At 34.1% G+C, this 19,829-nt stretch overlaps 1 protein-coding gene across 4 annotated transcripts in view; it reads right to left on the reverse strand.

Annotated features, from left to right (window-relative positions):
- Window positions 1-19,499, reverse strand: part of LOC106869386 (neuropeptide Y receptor type 4) — a 74,836-nt gene extending 55,337 nt beyond the window's left edge. For 2 of the 4 annotated variants that reach the window (XR_016239105.1, XR_016239104.1), the window contains exons 1-2: window positions 18,226-18,589; window positions 16,780-17,878 (exon numbers count right to left, since the gene is read on the reverse strand). Coding sequence is in view for 2 of the 4 variants with exons in the window: in XM_014915109.3 (XP_014770595.1) it covers window positions 16,279-17,313 (1,035 nt within the window). In the remaining 2 variants the exon portion in view is untranslated. Of the gene's footprint in view, window positions 1-15,937; window positions 17,879-18,225; window positions 18,590-18,981 lie in introns of those variants that run through there. The other 2 variants (XM_014915109.3, XM_014915110.3) reach the window with 2 other exon arrangements.
- Window positions 19,500-19,829: the final 330 nt, after the last annotated feature.

Here is a 19,829-nt window from a genome sequence, read left to right on the forward strand (position 1 = left end):
ATTCATGTACATACATATGCTACACACGCGCGCGCGCACACACACATACTCACACACACATTCACGTATACACGCAATTCACATACAACTTACGCACGTATGCACAAACGTATGAAAGACTTGAATGCCAGCTTGTTTAGAGAGATTTAATACTGGCATATAATAAATTTACTTTGTACCAAGACTATGAGAATGTATAAACAGAAAAACACCAATATAATTTAATTTTCGCGAAACATTATACATAGATAGAAGGTCGTAAAGGGAAAAATTACAAAAATATTGCAAATGTAAATAAATACGACAGCACACATGTGTCGGGTTTAAAGTCCAAGTTCACGTGTACCTTGGAGTATTTACCATTGGTACGCTATGGTTACTATAAAGGTAATTTAATCATCGTTTTGTTAAATACGTATACAGACGTAAATTAATTGTAGACATCGTATTTAATATTTCCAGAAATACCTTTTTGACTGCAATTAAAGTGAAGTCTGGGATTAATTGATCGTTTCTTTTGTTTTGTTTTTTTGGTTTTTTTTATTACTATATACCTCAAGTGAATCTACATGACAGTCACAGTAGTCTTCGATGAATCACAATGGATGCATGGTTTCAATTTTAAACAGGTGTGAACGTTTTTTTAATTTTTTTATTTTTTGTTTTATTTTGTAGTTGTTGTTCTGGGGGGGGGGTTCTATTTGCTAATCCATTTTAAAAGGAAGAATAGGCTGTTTGCGGTAGACTTTAACGCCTAACTCAAAGTTTTCTATAATTCTCAAATGAAGAATTAAAGTAGGTTGAAATCCAGAGATATGGGAGCTACTTGAGTGGTGTCTTGGAGAGAAAACCACTGGGACTACAAAGTCAGCTCAGCGAATATTATTTAACATGGCGGACATGTTCTATTCTTTCTTGAAAATCGTGTAAGCACAGTTGGTAGCAGAATAAGAATATTTCTCATAAGAGTGAGCAGAGAGTGATTAAACAGCTGGGGAAGAGCGCACAGAAGGCAGCATTATAGATAATTTTTATCCCATAACTCTGTACTTTATGAGAAGCGGCATTTCAAAGAATAGATCCAACATTTCCTATGTCCGTCATAAAAGGCGATTAAAAGAGGTTGAGGTAGGACTTACACTGGAACCTCAGAAAACCTTCGCCAGCAACGACTACCCAAACAGATCCTGAATGGTGAAAAGATGGAATAGCGAATCACCAACGAAAGATAGATGCAACGAAACACTATTACAGTGCATGCCCCCACGTTATAACAACTACTACTACTACAACTACTACTAATACAGTCACTACCACTAGTATAACACTTGCTGCACAAATGAGTTGGATTCCAGGGAGATTAGCTGAAAGATAGCCTCCACCTCTAGCGATTAGCAGGTTGGATATAGATATAATTTCGGTGACGTTCTTATCGATTTAGATCAACTCAAAGATTCAGTTATGTCAACCATTTGTACCAACCACCTCTCCTAAGCGTCAACTGTTCCGGTTAAATATTTTGGCTTCAATTTTCACTCTTATGTTGTTAATAAAAAGAAGTGCCAGTTATATGTTCGGGATGTTATAATCGATTATTTCTCCTCTTTACAAATGTGTGACCTTATAGTAATATATTACTGGAATTTTGCCACTTGCTCTCTGCTCACTATCAGCTGAACCAACGTGGACCATGTGGGCAGTGGAAACACTTCATTCTATGGAGGGTTAGAATACGATTCGAGTGATGATAGCCTGTCAATGTTGATGAAGACAGTATAAGTAGTCCTTTTTCAGACGCTTTTAGATTTGGAATTTTAAACAATTTCCAAAAGCCCTTGGGTTTGCGGTGCTAGATAATCTATCGGCATGAGCATGTTAGAATCGCTGGTAACTGAACCTTTGCGAAACATCCAACTCGCATGCGATCTGTATCCGTGCATTGCTGATTTGTGGATCTCTGTTGAACAGCTTTTATCAAGTGCAGAACGGATCTCTTTATCAGCTTAGTCTATTGTGAAGATAGACTCACCTCATTCCTTTAGCAATAAAAAGTCATTAATCTTCCTGTGTCTGGTCTCAGTAAACAGATTTGCTAAATATATTTATTTGAAGTCCAAATTAGAAAACTATGCTAAAGCAAATTTATATCAGATAAAAGAAACATAGATAAGTAAAACCAGACAAAATAGACTTACAAGTACTTGAAATTTAACAAACTGGATAGATTGCAACACAAAATGAAAGAAAATATTAGGAAGAAATAATATAAAGACGTTAAGTTAATATTTATTCTTGTGATATTCTCAACTGGACGCGAAATGAATTAGTAATAATAGATGGAAATTAATAAAAATGTTGGCTGCATTCATAATACACCACCAAAAATCTGACAGAGATTGTATTTACTACGAATACAGAGAAGCAGGGTCGTATACAACTCGAAAACTATTATAAATTATCTTTTATAAACTACAAAAATATCTAACAAAGAATAATGAAAAAATTAGAAAATTGCTAGAAAATACAACAAAACAAAAAACACTGTTTTTTGTCTGCCAAAATGTACACAACAGGGGCTGTAGTCATACTCAGTTTTCATTAAAAAGGATAAACAACACTTGAAATTGGGTAAAGGCTAAATTCTAAGTTTATAATGGGTCTATAGAATACCATGCTATTGACCAGAAAAGTTTCTCCATGGCCAATACCTGCGAATAAGCAAAGAAAAATCGTATCACTGGTTGAGAATCGGAAAATTCAAAGACGGCACTGGAGAATCCTTGGTTGTGTTACAGAAACCGTCAAAAGCAAGCTTGAATTATAATACATTAAATAACAGAGTTTAATAAAGAAAACTAATATATAAAATAAAGTATTTATCAACAATATTCAAATTAATCCAATAAAGCGATATATTCATAATACACGATATATTCATAATATTCATAATACAGTGAATGCTAAATAAATTAGTAACACTAGACAAATAAACAAGAAAAAAAAATTACTACATTTAAAATATATTGTCCAAAATCTCAAAACGAAATATATTTACCAGAATGCTGTGAATTATTTTCTCCTGTTTGGCTTAATGCTAAGTAGGGAAAAGCTTATACGTGATCAATACCAAGAAACTCGCTGTACAGACTGACAACGAAGGATTCAAAATCTAGTCTGAAGAACTTTTTATTGTAATACAGTGTCAAAATATTTCTTCCAGAAATACATCAACTGCTGAATATATGGCGGTGACAAAGTAACATATAATCACGTTGTTTTTAATTGCTTAGCCTTAGTAAAAAGAAATACATATATAGGTACAACAGTGTTGGCACTTATTATATACTGAAATTATGCTAACATGACGAAATATCAACTGAAAAAAATGTAGCATAAATACACATTAGAAAATAACAGAGTATATCGAAGTGAAAATTCTCAAGGATAAGCCAATCTACATAGAGAAACAGATCGAGTCTTGTCGATAAGCTATTGTGGTTAAGGGCCACTGGAAAAACATTTATTTCCTAATCGTAATTTCAGTCTCAAGTTTTGATAGTGTATTTCTAACCAAAATAAACAAGGAGCCAAATATAGATTTTAAAATCTACAAATAAAGATAACCACGATGTGAGAAGTGAAAACAGAAACAATCGTTATATTAATATGTACTCAGGGCTAGCGTCTCTGGTAAGTCACCAGTTTTGAGTATAACTGAAGACATGAAAACAAGTACGTAGCCGAAACTTCGAACATTGTGTTTATATTACGTAATATGTTTTCAATACAATAGAAAACGTTTAAAAAATGCGAAACACTCCGCAGAGTTCGTTAATGCAGTAAAATTACTCATTAGAATAAGACTATGGGCACGAGACCTGAAATTTTGGGGAAGGAGTCTTATCGATTACATCAACCCAGGTGTTCAACAAGAACTTATTTCATCGACCTCGAAAGGAGGAAAAGCAAAGTCGTCCTCGGTGGAGTTTGGACTTAGAATACACAGACGAACGAAATTCCGCTAAACATTTTGTCCGACGTGCTAACGATTCCGCTAGGTCGCTTTTTTTACTAAAACAGCTATGCTGAAAAACATATCAACGCCTCGACAGGAAATCAGACACCCGACCTTTTATTCAAGAGACCAACGTCGGAACCAATAGGCCAAGCGATTTCACCGAATAATAATAATCTTTCCTACTGTAGGCAAAAGGCAAGGAAGGGGAATATTGTGGGGGAAACTACCGTCTCATAGCATGCTTAGACATAATCTGAAAGATACTCACTGGAATATGTCCGGCAAAGACATACACTTTCCTGGATCAGGAAGAAATACTACCAAGGGAACAAAAAGGATGTAGGAAGAGTTCTCAGGATACTAAGGATCGCTTGGTCATCGATAAAACAGTTTTGAGGCATAGTAAAAAAACATCATACAAACATGTCTATGGCTTGGATTGACTTTAAGAAGGCATATGATATGATGCCTCATTCTTGGATCGTTGAATGCCTGCAGATGTTTGGTGTTGCTGACAACATCACAAATTTTCTGATGCATAGTATGAATGAGGGGAAAACCAAATTGTACTCAAGTAATGTATTCCTTGGAGAAATTAATATTAAAAGGGGAATCTTCCAAGGTGACTCGTTTTCACCGTTACTTTTTGTAATTGCACTAATACCCATAACAATGACACTTAGGAAAGTTAAGATGGGTTACCGATGTGGGAAGAAAGGCCCACCACTGAACCATCTTCTGTTTATGGATGACCTGAAATTGTTTGGGAACTGAAAAACGGATAGATTAACCAAAACAGTCCAGAAGTGTGGTAGGGACATCGGTATGGAATTTGGGATCACCAAATGCTCAGTACTTAATATGAAAAGAGGGAAGAAAGATTGCAGAGGATTGCAGTTACCATCAGGAGAGAACATGGGTGAACCCGGCGGTAGAGGGTATAGATATTTAGGGATTTTGGAGCTGGATGAAATTCTACACAGAGAAATGAGAGTCAAGATCAGCGAGGCGTATCAAAAATGGGTGAAGATGGTTTTGAAATCCAACCTGAATGCCAAATATTTGATTACCGCAATGAATATCTGGGTAGCTGCGGTGGTCAGATATAGTGCGTCCATCCTCAAATGGACTAAGGAGGAAATATCAACCCTGAATAGAAGGACGAGAAAGTTGATGACACTGCATGGGGCGCTACACCCTAAAGCGAACGTAAACAGACTGTATACGAAAAGAAAGAATGGTGGCAGAGTGAAAGGAGAAGTCTTGCCGAGTATTTGATAAATAGTGATGAAGACCTGCTGGAATATGCCGCGAAAGACATGGGTGTAAATGCAGATGAAATGACGGCAAGGAAGAGTTTAACCAAAGAGCTGAGGAGAAGAGAAAAGAAGACCTTCTTGAAATGAGAATGCATGGACAGTTTGAAAGGAATACATAAGGCGTTAACGATAATACAGCATTGTGGGTATGGCTTAGCCGAAATAATTTGAAGCGTACCACAGAAAACCTGATCATTGCTGCACAAGACCAGGCTCTCGCTACCAATTCAGTGAAGTATAACATCTATAAAACTTCTGACACCCAGAAATGCAAACTCTGTGGAAAGAGTATGGAAAATGTGACCCACTTGGTAAGTGGATGTGAGAGCCTTGCACAAAAAGAATACAAGCGCCGCCACGATTAAGTGTGTGTGTGTATCTTCATTGGTTCTTATGCCGTAAATAAACAATATGAAGTAATAGAGCATGTATCAAGAAAAGTTACGCAGGAGGATGGAAAAGTAACGATACTCTGGGACTATGATTTTCAGACGGATCGTGTATTAGAACACCGTCGACCGGATATTGTCATATTGAATAAGACAGACGAACACTGTCAGATCATTGATGTAGCCATACCAAATGACATGAATGTTGTGAGTAAAGAGGTTGAAAAAATCACAAAGTACTCCGAATTGAAAGTGGAAATGACAAGACTGTATGGAATGCGAGAGAGTAATGTAAAAGTGATACCAGTGGTGATCGGAGCGCTGGAATCAATATCATTGAAACTCCAAGACTTCCTAAGGCAACTGGAAATCCCATGCAAGATTGATGTCTTGCCAAGAGCAGCCTTATTAGTTACAGCGCACATCTTAAGGAAGGCACTATCTGTTTGAGGTCCTTGTTGTGACTTGACAGATGACTAAAGGCGGGCAATGCGGTCGGTGGTAGTTCTACTCTGGCGTTCAATAGAGGGCTAGTGAAAGAAAAGTGCGACGACGTTCTCAGGGAAACTCTGGGCATCGATGAGGGATCAATTAACCGGTCTGTTTCGGAGAACTTTCGGGCCTGGGCCTATGGATAACTTCCAGAAAATTAGAGAAGAAATATAAAATACGGAAGAACGGGTTTGATGCAGTAATAAAGCAGTTAAAACAGAGGATCAAAACAAAAACAACAAAAACCAAAAACAGAAGAGCAGAAGATTTGTGAACAGAAATAAGCAGTTCGAGGAGAACAATAGGGAAAATGTTGCCCCTGCTGCAAATCAAGCCGAGGATTTCTGGAGCGGATTATAGGGAAACAATGTGGTACATAAAAAGGATGCAATGTGGACAGGGTCTATCAAAACAGAATTACAAGGAAGAAAGAAACAAAGGAATATTGTCATAAGCATGGGTGATGTGAAAGAACAAGTGGGTAAACTGGAAAGCCCCCGGACCAGATGGGATTCGTGGCTTCTGCTTGAAGAGATGCCACGTGGTGATGGGGGACACAGGCACCAACACACACCAACACACACACCTACATATATATATATAGATATATATGACGTGTTCTTTCAGTTTCTGTCTACCAAATCCACTCACAAGGATATGGTCGGCCCGAGGATATAGTAGAAGACACTGGTCCGAGGAGCAATGCAGTGGGACTGAATATATATATATATATATATATATATATATATATATATATATATATATATATATATATATACAGTTGTGTCTGGGGAGAGTCATTTTCTTATTGTGCCTTAAATTTAACACACTCACCGTTAAAATTTCCACTTATTTCTTATTTTTATTTTCCTAAAATTTTCGTTGCGTCTTGCAACCTATCAATAGTCTTGACTCTGTCCGTTATTTACACTGCGTAAATAACGGACAGTCAAGACTATTGATAAGGTTGCAAGACGCAACGAAAATTTTAGGAAAATAAAAATAAGAAATAAGTGGAAATTTTAACGGTGAGTGTGTTAAATTTCAAGGCACAATAAGAAAATGACTCTCCCAGACACAACAGAATATGATTCAACACACGAAATCACATAAAAAATCTTGCAAACCAAATCCAAAAACGAAATATATATATATATATATATATATATATATATATATATATATATATATTATGTATATGTAATATTTGTATATATATATACACATATGTATGTATATATATATATATATATATATATGCGAGTAAAAATAAATACAAAAAAAGGGTGGATTTTTTTGTATGATTGTGTATAGAGGAATATATTATTTTGCTTAAAAGAGTTCCAACACTGTCTGTTTTTTATGTTTTATTTATATTCCTGCAGAACTAATGTGCGGTATAGAATATGGAATATACAATATATAATATAATATACAATATATAATATAACATATAATATAAAATAAAATAAAATAAAAATGGATGGCACCATGAAATAAAGTATTGAATGTAGATGAAATATTGAGTGTTCAATATAAAGGATCAAATATATAAATATATAAATATAAATATATATATATAAAGGCGACTCGAGTTTCAGGGCTATTTCCCTTCGTCATGGCCGGTATGACAATCTATGTCGAAACGCCGGTGTTAAAACGTGGGTGGCTGATGAAGGAGATGTTCTCTATGTGGCTCGTGTGTTCTCGTCTACGTTTGTTTGCAATGTCCTATACCCAGATATGCACCTATACATACAGGTGGATGTCGGTATGCACATACCTGTACGTATATATGCATATACTCATTTACTATTTGTTTATATATATATATATATATATATATATATATATATATATATATATATATATATGTATGTGTTTGTGTATGTATATATGTATGTATATGTGTGTATGTATCTATGAATGTATAAATGTATGTAGAGGAATAAGTCTTTGGGGCAGTATACTATCAATAGATAGTATATGGGTAATGATTATAATTCCTGAGATTATTTATACATAAGTACAAAAAGTCATCAACTTTTCCAAGCATATGAAATGAAAGAGATTGCAATAGAATAAAATTTTATATGATAAAGTGAAATATATATATTAGAATATTTACATTATTACCTTTACGAATATAACGTCTCGCGCTTGAGAATGTATCTACTTCCATATACATACATAGATATATATACATACATATGTGCACATGTGTGTTTGCCCTAGTATACATTTATATTTTGTATGTCATAACACACGAAGAAGCATATACAAACGTGATCACATGTATAATAACTGAATCCTCACAGATTTCTAAATGAAGAGAAGCATTGACCCTTATTACTGACCTCGGTTCCAAGCGCGTGAAGCATTTTCCCTTAATAAGTAGATACATCTGTTTATCTGTTTGAGAGTGTTTTGTATGGTTAATTGCTGAAAACTGCTGAATAACTTAGGTGCGCCCATCATGTCAATAGTTATTATCATTATTGTTGTTGTTCTTTAATATCAAAAAGTAGGAACTTGAAAGCAAATATTCGAGGATGTATATACTTAATACACCTTTAGACCAATTTCCCTGTCGTTGAAGAATAAAAGAATGGGATTAGATTAGGAATGGCCACAGTACATTTTGCCATACTAAGATTTGTTTCGTAATATATCTTCCAATAAATATAATTTTGCAATAGTATACATATATACACACACACACACACACACACACACACACACACACACACACACACACACACACACACACACACACACACACACACACACATATATATATATATATATATATATATATATATATATATATATATATATAAATATAAATATATATATATATACACATACATACATATATAAAATGCAAATACAAATATATATATGCATATATATATATATATATATATATATATATATATATATATATATATATATATACATATATATATATATATATGTGTGTGTATGTATCTATGTATATATATATATATATATATATATGTATATGTATATATATAAAGGGCTAAGTATTAATTACAGAGCCTGAAATCGATCGTTATGGGATTATCTATTTATCCGTCAAAGATAGGCTAAATAGTTTTCTGCTCATTTTCCTCGCATTCACCTATGCAAAAGAGTGAAATAGGTTGTTTAGAGTCTTTTTGACTTCTATTTCTAGCATGTTGGTACTTTTTCCAAGTACCCTTCATCATGATGATATATTTTTATGCATAATCATAAATCTATACACACGCACACGCACACACGCACACACGCACACACGCACACACGCACACACACACGCACGCATACGCGCGCACACACACACACACACACATACACACACACACACACACACACACACACACACACACACACACACACAAACACACTCACGCAGATATCGGGGCATATAAGCCCTCGAAAGCAAAAAGTGAGTTTTAGTATGCATATAAATGTAATTTTCGAGTTTCCAATGAAGCTATAGAATGTTATTCAGGCACTCAACTAGGAGTCCACTGCATCCTTAGTAGAAACAGCTGTAAATTAATGAAGTGCATAACATAACCATTGTTTTTCTTGTGTCAAATCTTTTTTCATATATGTCTGTATATATATATATATATATATATATATATATATATATGTCTGTATAATTGACCGTTGACTGAACACTATTCAATTTTTTTTCTCCGTGTTTTTCTCCTTGTCTCCGTATTCTTTCTGTTGAAGAGCGTAGCTCGAAACGTCAAAGACTTTCCGTATTCCCGAGCGTCATACTAATACATCCTTTTGTTATTTACACCACCTGTCCTCGTCTGTTGTTGTTTTTTCGTATATTTTCCCATATATATATATATATATATATATATATATATATATATATATATATATATATATATATATATATATATATATATATATATATATGTCTGTATATATATATATATATATTATTAATAAATCATAGGGCAGCAAAAAAATTTTTGAAATTTTATTTACCACCAGTGGTACAGCGAGAATAAAAATTAGTCAATAGACTATATATTATTCATTTAAAATACAGAGATGTCCTATTAGATGTCCTATTATAGGCATCTCTGTATTTTAAATGAATATATATATATATATATATATATATATATATATATATATATATATATATATATATATATATATATATGTATAAATACATGTATGCCAGTATGGAACATAGACGTTAAGTGAACTGTTAAAAGAAAGTTTTTAACTCATATAAGTTTATAAAGTAAATACATGTGATTCAAAAATACGTTTTTTGTAACTTATTTTGTAACCAAAAAAACAGGAACAGATTATAAACAATGAATGGCCGATTTTGGTGATTCATTTTACAGAGGTAGTAGATAGGCAATCCGATGATAAACCTGACCTTGGATCTTGAAAGTTTGCATGAATCCTGGCTCAGTTAAATCTCTTGTGGCTCCAAATGATGCCATCTAGTGCAGCGTTGTACTGTCTAATTTTGTTTTGGAAGTGCTTGGTATCTTGGTCAGTTGATGACAACAGTTTCTTCAAAGGCTCTGGAGGTAGGGGGATTGCAGGGAGTTTAATCTTTCCACCACTGCAATACAATGCAGGTGTCTCTCCAGGCCATTTACTTGCTTTACAATGTTTGCACTCAGTTGCCATTGCACCAATGGAAACTCTAGTATAATCTGCATAATGAACTGTTGGATCAAAATTGAAAGCTGCTTCATAGACGTTGCTTCTCTGAGATGTTGCAACTGCTCTTCGTTTTGCAGTGGAGATCCTATTCCTTGTCAGCCGTGCATAGTGTTCAACACTTTGAGATGCTCTGGCTTTTGTAGTGCACAATCCGTTGGGGTTTTTTTTTGGGGGGGGGGGGGTATGCTTCCCTTTCTCCAGCTGTCTCTCTTTCTCTGAACAGAGACATTCTTTTGGTTGACCTTGACATTGTAGACAAATTTGACACGTTCCTTCTAGGCATGGTTATATACGTATACAGAAATACACGGGTGCAGAAGATAGTAAACAATGAAAATAACCGGGTAATGGAAATTATATTTCTTAATACAATAAGCAGAAAGTAGATAAGAAATTTTTACGGAAAATAAGGAATTCTACGAGTTGAAGCGAAATTTGTCACAAAGAACCAGTATCGAAGGAACTAGAAAAAAACCGCTAACAACAGAAAGCACAAAACGGTTGCAAAAGTAAATAAAATTTTTTTAGGGAAATCAACTGAGTGTACGGATTTAAGTGAAATTTTTGAAGTTACTTCTGTCAGTAAATTATGAACTTACTTTTATCGATAATTCCGTCAACAACAAAAAAAACAACTGTTAATTAACGAATCCTTTTTAAATATGATGTCTTCTGTAGAAGACAGCGCTTCATATACGAATATTTGTTTTTATATACATCCACCCATCCTCTCGCACTATTCAATGGAGTGTCGAGAGGGTAGATACTTCAGGCATCTCCTCCATAACGTCCTATCAGAAGCAATTGTCATTACACTTTCCGGCCATGTTCCCAAGCAGGGCCAATCGAGATTATGGATATCATTCAACTATCTCGTTCTTGGTCTACCCCTAAGTCTCCTACGGGTTGATTCGGCTTCAAGAATCAGTGTTGCCATTCTTTCCTGCAACATTCTATTCCTAAATGGCAGGTGAATATATTGAGTAGCACACACAAATATCTTAAGGGAGAGAGAGAGAGAGAGAGAGAGAGAGAGAGAGAGAGAGAGAGAGAGAGAGAGAGAGAGAGAGAGAGAGAGAGAGAGAGAGAGAGTGTGAGTGAATGCGAGAGGGGGACAAACAAATCTAGAGGCAGATAGAGTAAATGATATAATAGCTCGGTTATTTCGTCTATTATTATTATTATTATTATTATTATTATTATTATTATACACTTAAGCTGGCATAATTGTTAGCACGCTGGGCGAAATGCTTAGCGGTATTTCGCCCGTCACTACAATCTGAGATCAAATTCCGCCGGGATCGACTTTGCTTTTCATCTTTTCGGGGTCGATAAATTAAGTACCAGTGGAAACATTGGAGTAGATGTAATCGACTAGTCCTCTCACGCAAATTTCATGCCTTGTGCCTTTAGTAGAAAGGATTACTATTATTATTATTATTATTACCGTACACACGCGCGCAGACAAACACGTGCGTGTGCACACACACACATTCACACACATATGGTTTCTGTGTCCATGTTGTGTCAACATACTGTTTTACGGAGATATAAAACAAACACGAAATTTGAAAGACAAAAAAAAGAAACTGAAACCAAGAAGAGCCCATATTTCTGTCGTCAATGCCTCGGTGCATTATTTTCGTACCAACCGTTCTCAAACTCAACGAATTTAGTTTGCAAAATGCCACACAGTGAAAATTTTGTAAAAACAGAATATTACAAAAGCAAAAGATTAATTTAACAGGTTCTAATTTAGGTTTGTTATTAGTGTATGCAAAAAAATATGAAATTTAGAACGGAGAACATTACAATTTAAATGTTTTAAAAATACAATTAGTTTTAGTTCTTATGTTAATGAATGAACACATGTATCAATATTTGGCTACAATTGCGATAAAGAAAATAAATATAAATATAGTATTGAATAAATAGCTCTATTCCAGAAAACAATATTCAGTTATTGATAAATAGGTGCTACTTTACCATGCAGTCTATAGGAGCATCCGTAGTCTACTCTGTGAAGTAACTTGATTTGTCTACTGAGACCTCAGCTGGTTCTGGGAACTTTCATGGTATGAATTTATTACTTGCAGACTGAGCTTCTGTGAAATTTTTGAGCTGGTATTCTAATTTGTAATAGAAATAACCACGAATACAGCACTGACTCTACCAGGAAAATCTTCCAGTATGATAATCGGCTCGTGAAGTATGTGTAAATGTGAAGGTAGACCGCACGCTAAAATGTAAATAGCCATGTAGATCCGCACGCTAAAATGGCGCCGATAAATCACTAATGACTCTCATGTGTTTGATGATATTTTGTTAATTTAAACAGATTAGGTTCGATTACACATCTGAAATTACCTTCACTGTTTAGCTGTCAGTTGTAATTTTTCCCAACCAGGAATGAGGAAGGAAATTGTAACAGCAACAGCAATTTTACTTCCTTCCAAAGACGGAAATATTTATTTTGCTTTGTCGCTGATAACAAAGTGCCCTGCACATATCCTAATCCGGACAAAGATTTTTCAAAAATGTATTTAGAATATAAGTATTATTTGTATCTGGTTAATATTGCACTTCTAATAAAGCGGCGAGCTGGCAGATTTGTTAGCGCGCAAAGTAAAACCTTTAGCGGAATTTCGTCCTCCTTAACGTTCTGAGTTCAACTACCGTCGAATTAAAAGGTCAAGTTAATTTCTAATGAGCTGGAAAATCTCTAATAAGAGATAAAATTGTAGGTTTAAAAAAAAAACAGAATAAGTTGTCATGACAACACTTAAATTGTCCACTCTTAGGATATTCGTTTCTACTCGAGAAACAAGGCCCGAAATTTTGATGGAGCGGCCAGTCGATTAGATCGACCCTAGTACGCAACTGATACTTAATTTATCGATTCCGAAACGATAAAAGGGAAAGCCGACCTCGGCGGAATTTGAACTCAGAACATAAAAACAGGCCAAATACCGCCAAATATTCTGCCCGGCGTGCCAGCATTTCTGCTAGCTCGTCGCCTTTTTAATCTTAGGATATTAATAATGATAAATAGTATCTTATCCATGCCCGTCGCCAGTCTGTGGTACCTGGAGATGCTTTAGAATATATATATATATATAAAGATAAAGAGAGCAATGGTAAAGTTGGAAATATATTTTATGGCTAGACTCTCTATCCATAAAATATATTTCCAACTTTACCATTGCTCTCTTTATCTTTTTATATATTTATACATACACACGCTAATACACGACTTATAATCCCCAATCTTGTTCATACAACGACTGGGGCTAAACTAGTCGGTATACAGCACTTACTCGGTATTACCTGTATCTTTTTGGGTTTGGTTAAATCCAATACCCTCCTCAACCTTGTTAGATAGATAGATAGATAGATAGATAGATAGATAGATAGATAGATAGATATAGATGTATATATATATATATATATATATATATATATATATATATATATATATATATATATATATATATATATATAGTTTAATACACTTTTAAAGATGCAAAATATGTGACTAGATAACTGGATATGTTATACAACTAATTGAACCAAGATAAATATAAAAGTATAGAGAGAGATAGACAAATACATATATGTAAAATAAATACCTAAGAAAATATTATGTATCATGCCGTTTCAACAAGGTAGTGTTTACACACAAACGCATGTTTACACACACACACATTTAAATACATATGTATATAAATATATCCGTACATGTATATGTACGTATGAAACATGCATACAATGTTAGGTTATTTAATATACATATCTATGAATGTACGCATGCTTATGTGTGTGCATACATATATATATGGGCGACTGTATCTGTATATAAGCGTGTGCATGAACTCACGATGATAATAATGTACATACATACATACATACATATGCTTATATAAGCATATATAAGTATATATATATATATATATATATATATATATATATATATGTAGGTGTATATATATATATATATATATATATATATATATATACCGGAGTAAGCACATGAAATGTGCAACAAGGTGGAAAAAAGAGTACTCAAATACCAGAGGTAGAGTAATATGCATTATTTAAAAGCAGCAGAAATATAACAAAAGACTGTTACTCAGATTGTTAGCGACAGGGGAAGGAAATACGGCTTTGCATTTCGCCCAGCGTGCTAACGATTCTGCCAGCTCGCTGCCTTTTTATTTTAAATAAATAATGAACAGGAAAATTAAGCATACTCCCGCTTTCACGGTAGAAGAGATAAGGATGCATATTGCACACAACTTATACCTGTGATACCTATGGTATACCTATGATACTTATGTTCTGGTTTGAGCTTGGAGAACTATGGTAAGCCTATACATACATAGGTACATACATACATTCATTCATTTATTCATTCGAACGTACATAAATACATATATACATACATGTATATATGTATATAGGTATATGTATAAATGTATATGTGCGTGTGTGTATGTTTGCATGTGTGTGTATATATATATAAATATATGTATGTATGTATGTATGTATGTGTGTGTGTGTGTGTGTGTGTGTGAATGGAGCTAAACAGACAGATATATTTATGCATGCACATGCACACATATGCGTATGTATGTATATATATATATATATATGGAGAGTGCATGCAGAAAGATTTATCCATAATATATAACATGACAAAAGTTCGTGTGCATACGTGTGTGTATGTGTGTGTGTGTGTGTTTAATTTCATGCATGTGCGATTGAACGTAATCTTGTGTTTTTGATCAGGACTAAAGCACCATAGATACCTCATTTCTTCTCTACGTGCCTAAAAACTCTTGCTTATTTATCCAGAGGTGGGAATCCAGGCATTGACTCCAAGCAGTATTTCACATATACTTTGCCAGGTGGCATAGGTCCCAATTTAGCAGGTTTATTATCAAAGCGTGAGACTTCGTAAGAATAAAAAATAAAAAAAACATTAACACGTGTTGTCGATTGAAAAGCTTTAAACATTTCTATACGCTTAAATAATATATTCTGTAAGTATAAATGTATTTGTTTATATTAACAATTTTATGAAGCATGCCAATGAGTTTGAATATATGTATTATACAGTACATTCTCACTACCAGTTTGATAAACAATGTCAGTGCTTGTCAGTTTATGTATGTATATGAGTAGATAAATGTGTGTGTTTGAGTTTTGTGTCTTTAGTTGTGTGCGTTTGATTGTATAGTTAGTAATTTTCTCATAATGAAAAACAAATCTTGTTTTCCAACATACTTGTTCTTTTTCTGTGACAGATTAAATTTAGAAAGTTTTCCTTTAGCTATTTTTCGTCATCTTCAGTGCAATCAATTTGACTAGAGGTTGTAGATATGTTCTTGCGCACTAATCCATAAAGTATGCGTTTGATCTGAATTCGAAATTCTTTGTTACAGAAGCCATAGACAACTGGATTCATGGTGCAATTAAGAATCCACAAACGTGAAAGCAATCGTCTGATCGTTTCTTCGATTTTAAAATTCTTGCTGTCCACATTTTTTGGCAATAAAGACAAAATACAGAAAGGAGAGAAACTAAGTGCGAACAATGCAGTTATAGAAATTACTGTTCGATTTATCCGATGAAGTTTTCTGATATTTTTTCGTTTATCTTTATCCGTTTTAGATTCGTCAGGCATGTCTAAACGAAGAAAGTGGCGTCGTGCAGTACGCCAGACTAAACAATATAGAACGAAATTTACGATGAGATCTAACGAATAGCCAAGAAAAACGGCACCAAAATAGAGTCTCCAACTTAATGATGATTTAAATTCACAAGTACTTACGTTTAACTTATTTTCAAAATGCGGTACGTCAAGTTTTACTGCCCAAATAACTGGCAAAGAGAATGCAAGTGAGCAAAAATTGATTACAAATGTCAGGATTCTTCCTTGGCATGTAGAGATCTGAAAGTTGGTGGGACGGCAAACTTTCTGGTAACGTTCAACAGCGATGGCAAGTAACATTAATGAAGATCCAATGCAACAAAAGAATACAGAAAGTCTTTGAAATTTACAAATCACTTTAGATGGATGCATAACTGGTAAGAATAAATCAATCAGCTCGAAATTGATGCCGATCATACAACATATCAAATCGAAGAATGCAAGACTGCTGATGAATAAATTCAAGTTCGAAAAACGCAAGCAACAAAGATAAATATAAATCACAGCGGTGTTACCCAGTATTCCAATCGGGTAAAGAAGAAAGATGAAAACAATTGTTGGTTGATTCATGAGAAATATTTTTTCGTTGAGAATTTCCAAAGTCATATTTTCATTGGAACTTGTTTCTAGAAGATGGTCAATGAGTGCTTCCATTTTTCTAATTGATATTGCAGCAGATGTTGTTGTTGTTGTTGTTGTTGTTGTTGTTGTAGTTGTGGTGATGGTGGTGGTGGTGGTGGTGGTGCTGTTGCTGCTTCTGCTGCTTCTGCTGCTGCTGTTTGCTGGTTATATCAATAATGTTATTGATGTTAATATTCTCCGGAAACAGGCACAGGGTGAAGAAGCTCTTCTTGATTTTGTTGGCGTCGTTAATAGAATAGATTTTGCTAGAGTAACAGGTCACTCATATTCTTCTTGATGACAATGCTGATGTCAGGGCTGATATTCTTGTTTACTACTCGCTTACTTTATTCCAAATACGAAAGGATTAACACCTCTCTTATCCTCCTGCAACGCCTCTTACTCATAATTTCTTTTCTCTCCACCTTTTCTATGAGTAAGCCATACACTTTCACCTTTAGAAAGTTTGTTAGTTCCTGTATAGCACAGCTTAAACGCATATATGTATTTGTTTCATTCGTTGACATGGATGTGAATGTTTTCGGAAATGACACCGGTTATGTATGTACTTGTGCACGTGATATCCATATACACCATGCTGGAGAAAGAGGAAATGAAAACAATATACATTTATTGCTTGCTTTTACAAATCTACTTGTCTTGTTTTTCATAGAATTTTTGGTAATGATGAAGCAAAAATATAATCTCTACTTAACAAAAAAGAAAATGTAGTTAATGCTTTGATGTAACACTGTAACTGATCAAACGGAAGAAAAACGTATTTTTGCTTTACGTTTTTTTTTGGTTTTTTTCTATTCATCCATATAATTGCATAATGTTATCAACGAGTTGATAACAATATGCAGTTATAATGAAAAAATGTTCAAACTAAAATGCATTTTAAAAATAAAAGAAGATGAATTTTAACGAAGTAAATATATATACCTTATGGTAAATTCAAAAGGTGAATACATAGTTTTGGTTAGCATTTCTCATTCCTTCTGTAGATAGTGGAGAGTATATTTTATAGTTAATCCAATAGAATTATCGTTACAGAACTTCTCGAGGAACAGAGAATAAACAACCGCGATTAGTTGTCTATAAGCAAAGCAACGAGATGAGAAAACTGTTGAATACAATATCTATTTCATCGCTGAAATATGTTGACCTCTTAAATTTCGGGAAACAATAATCAAAATGAAGTTTCAAAAATGATTATGTGCCAAGCCTAATGGAAGCTACACGAATCCTTTCGTTGGTTGACAATATCCTGTTTTGCCAGTGCGCAAATTTCATTCATGTTTGTGTTAGTGTGTGCGCGCACGTGTGTGTACGCGCGTGTGTGTGTGCATAAGTATGATATATATATGTATATATATATATATATATATATATATATATATATATATATATATATATATATATATATATATATATATATATCCTTTCTAGCGTGTATTGTTTTATAACTGCACAAGAGAAGGATCAAGTTACCAAAGAAATATTTCTGCGACATTTTTCGATTCCTTATTTCAGTTATATCACTTTACGTTGTCAATATATTTCAGCAAAATATGAAAATTTCAACTCCTCTTTTCTGTTTACCTAAAGACAACAGGGTGTACCCGTCTAAAGATGAAAAAAAATACTCAATTTAACACTTTAGTGCTTACAGAATCATTAGGGCGGTATTATACTTACGGTACTTCTTTGCGGACCTTTGTGTTCTTTGTTCAAATTTCACGGAAAACAGTTTTTCCTGTCATGGTTTGGATGTCGATAAAACAGAGTACAAGACAAATACCAAGGTCGTTACAATACAGTATACTCAGATTTTACCCAGATTTTAGATCTTGTTCCAATGCTAGAAATCAACTAAATATGTATACTTTGTACTAAACAGCACATATAGAAACAGGCATTCTAACACACACAACTACACACTGTCACAGATGAGTATAGATATGTGCATTTGGTTGTGTATCATGGTCTTATGCTATTCATATATTAACAGATGCCTTATTAAAGCATATTTGTGCAATATAGTTCATATCTATTTCACGTTGCCATGAATTAATATATATATGTATGTGTATTTATGGCTAGGTGTATGCGCACTTGTGTGTGTGAATGTGCATATACATACATTTTTAATCTGCAGACATCTCTAAATTGTGCATATATATATGCGTGTGAGTGTACGTGCGTATGTGTGTGCGCGTATGTGTGTGTGTATGTATATACGTGTGTATACGTGTGTGTGTGTGTACGTGCGTCTTTGCGTGCTTTCTATTTTTTTTTTGTCTAGGCAGGCAAACCTTCAGGGATTGTCTGTTTACTACGTTCACGCAGGTCATAAAGATCAGTTATCATTGCTGACCAGACGTTCAGGTCAAAACAACATAGACGAAACATATTCATACACACATATCAAGCACGTACATCCAAACATACACACACACACACGTACATACATACATACATACATACATACATACATACATACATACATACATACATACAGATAGATAGACAGACATACATACATA

The sequence above is a fragment of the Octopus bimaculoides genome, chromosome 2 (genome assembly GCF_046866305.1).
Source record: "Octopus bimaculoides isolate indiv1 chromosome 2, ASM4686630v1, whole genome shotgun sequence".
Classification (NCBI taxonomy): domain Eukaryota; kingdom Metazoa; phylum Mollusca; class Cephalopoda; order Octopoda; family Octopodidae; genus Octopus; species Octopus bimaculoides.